Here is a 2,961-nt window from a genome sequence, read left to right as displayed (position 1 = left end):
GAGAGCAGTGCAGTGTGAGTTGGGTACACAAGTTGAGCTGAGTGCAACATTACATCCCCAGACGGACAGGCAGTCCGAACGAACTATTTAGATTTTGGAGGATATGTTACGAGCCTGTGTCATTGATTTCAGAGGATCATGGGATCAGTTTCTACCATTTGCAAATTTTGCCTACAACAACAACTATTAGTTGAGTATCCAAATGGCTCTTTATAAGGCCTTATATATGAGACTCTGATTGATTGTTTTGAGCTTAGGGAGGCTAGGTTGTTGGGTACAGATTTGGTCCATAATGCTTTGGAGAAGGTGAAGTTAATTCAGGAGCGGCTTCGTACAATGTAGTACATGCATAAGAGTTATGCTGATAGGAAGGCTCGTGATGTGGCATATATGGTGCGTGAGAAGGTTCTACGCAGAGTTTTGCCCATGAAGGGTGTGATGAGGTTCGAGAGAAAGGGAAAGTTAAGCCCTCAGTATATTGTCCCTTTTGAGGTAAGAGTTGGAGAGGTGGCCTATAGACTTGCCTTGCCATCTAATTTATCAGGACTTCACCCAGTGTTTCATGTTTCCATGCTCCGGAAGTATTATGGGGACCCATCACATGTATTAGACTTCAACACGGCGGAGTTGGACAAGGATTTGACTTATGATGTGGAGTCGCTGGCCATTTTGGACCGGCAGGTTTGAAAGTTGAGGTCGAAGAATATTACATCAATGAAGGTTCATTGGAGAGTCCAGCTGGTCAAGGAGGCTACTTGGGAGAACGAGCAGGAGATGTGGAGCATATATCCTCACCTTTTTAGACTCTAGGTATGATTCTAGACTCGTTCGAGGACGAACGTTTGTTTAAGAGGTGGAGAATATGACGACCAGACCAATCATTTTGTGTATTTTAGCTGCGCTTTCCCTATTTGATGCCTTACATATGCGTATTTGTGCTTACATGACTTGACGGGGTGGTTGGTTTGGTTTTGGGGAAGCTTTGGATTGAACTAGGACACCTAGTCCCTTGGTTGGAGGATTAGGTTATAAGAGTTGACCAGAGTTTGATGTTTGTGTAGACGAATACGGAATGGTGTTTTGATGGTTTCAATAGCTTCGTATGGTAATTTTGAACTTAGACGTGTGTTCGAATTTTGATTTGGAGGTTCCTAGGTCATTTTAGCTTTAATTGGCAAAAGTTGGAAAGTTGATACGTTTGACCGAGAGTTGGCTTTGTTAATATCGGGTTTGGATTCTGGTTCTGAGAGTGGTAATAGGTCCATTGTTTCATTTGGGACTTGCCTGCAAAAGTTTTGGTCATTCCGAGTTGTTTAGGCATGTCCGACATCAGTTTTAAATTTGGAAATTTGGATTAGTTCCTTAGGCTTGAATTGAGGTGTGATTCGTGGTTTTGATGTTGTTTAATTTGATTTGAGGCCTCGAGTAGGTGCGTGTTATGTTTTGGGATTGGTTGGGCTGATTGGCCGATGTCTTGGGGGCCTCGAGTATGTTTCAGATTGATTTCGTATTATTTTGGACTATGTTGCATTGCTGAAGAGGATCTGAGTTCTTGTGCTTTCGCACCTGCAAAGGCTAGGCTGCAGGTTCAAGTCTGCAAATGCAGGCACAGAGCCGCTTAAGCGGACTGGGCTGGAGATTGGGGAAGACTGCAAATGCAGAATAATAGGCGCAGGTGTGAGTCTGCATCTGTGATGAAGGACCGCAGATGCGGATGCACAGGTGGAATGGGTTTGCCGCAAAAGCGGGAGGGCGGGAGTTGAGTGTGCGGGCTTCTATCTGCAGGAGCAGAGCCGCATGTGCGATCAAGTGTCCGTAGATGTGCGTTAGCTGGGCAGATTTATATTTTGTAGGGTTTTGGTTATTTCTCATATTTGGAGTAATCCTTAATTGATTTTGATGTTAGATATTGATTACACATAGATTATTACACCTAATTTATATGAAATAAAGGTGGAATTGGGGGATTTTTGGACTATGATTTTAGAGAGTGAAAATTGATAATTTGAGGGTCGATTTGAGGTTGGAATTGGATGAAACACATATATTTGGACTCATAGCGGAATGGGTGTTCAGGATTTGTGAGTTTAATCGGGTTTCGGGGTGCAAGCCTGGGGTTGACCTTTTTGGTTGACTTTGCATAATTGATTCGAGATCTTAGCTTATTGTTTGGAATTTTTCCCTATGGCTTTTATTGATGATATTAAGTTATTTTGGCTAGATTCGAGCCGTCCGGAGGTTGATTCACGCAGGATGTGCTTTCTAGTGTACTGATTTTGCTTGCTTAAGGTAAGTATCTTACCTAAACTTGGTTGACACACTAGTTTTCTGAGTTATTTGTTATAACTACGTGCTATGGGAGCGCACATGTGAGGGGTTGAGCCCATGAGCGAGCACCGAGGTATTATTCATGCTCGGGGTAGTACTTAGGCTATAACATGCCTTGAATTGATACCCCTTTTGAGCTATTTGAGCCATGTTTGAGGTTTCACATAGGTTAGTCTCCTGATTTAATGATAATTGCTACTTTCATGATGTAAATACTTGATTTGAGTTCTGGTAGCACACTACACACATTCCTATACCTTAGCATGTCGCTTATACCAGTCCATGGGTATGAAATTTGATATGCATTATTCATGCACATGTATTCATGTATATTTGATTTCTTTGGGTGTTATGGATTGGACTTGTAGCACGTGACCACACCGTGTAGATTGTGATTGTTAGCACGTGACCACGCTGGGTGGATTGTTATTCTTCACACGTGTCCACGCCGTGCAGATTGTGATTATTAGCACGTGACCACGTCGTGTGGATTGTGATTATTAACACGTGACCACGCCGTGCGGTTGATATTTATGGCACACGACTACGCCGTGCAACGTGTGGATATAGATATGTCCCCCTAGGGTAATCCTCTCATGTTTCTCTCTTGATGGTGTACATGTGCTATGAGGA

At 42.9% G+C, this 2,961-nt stretch overlaps 1 protein-coding gene across 1 annotated transcript; it reads left to right on the top strand.

Annotated features, from left to right (window-relative positions):
- Positions 1-345: 345 nt before the first annotated feature.
- On the top strand, positions 346-687 carry LOC138893810 (uncharacterized). Its single transcript, XM_070178473.1, has one exon. It carries the CDS (start codon positions 346-348, stop codon positions 685-687), a length of 342 nt encoding a protein of 113 aa, XP_070034574.1.
- The last annotated feature ends 2,274 nt before the right edge of the window (positions 688-2,961 follow it).

Source organism: Nicotiana tomentosiformis, chromosome 6 (assembly GCF_000390325.3).
Source record: "Nicotiana tomentosiformis chromosome 6, ASM39032v3, whole genome shotgun sequence".
In the NCBI taxonomy this organism is placed as follows: domain Eukaryota; kingdom Viridiplantae; phylum Streptophyta; class Magnoliopsida; order Solanales; family Solanaceae; genus Nicotiana; species Nicotiana tomentosiformis.
This window is presented reverse-complemented; position numbering and strand designations above follow the sequence as displayed.

Bases quoted from the DNA above. Each gene is read 5' to 3' on its own strand.
- LOC138893810 (XM_070178473.1), top strand. From the start codon at position 346: ATGCATAAGAGTTATGCTGATAGGAAGGCTCGTGATGTGGCATATATG.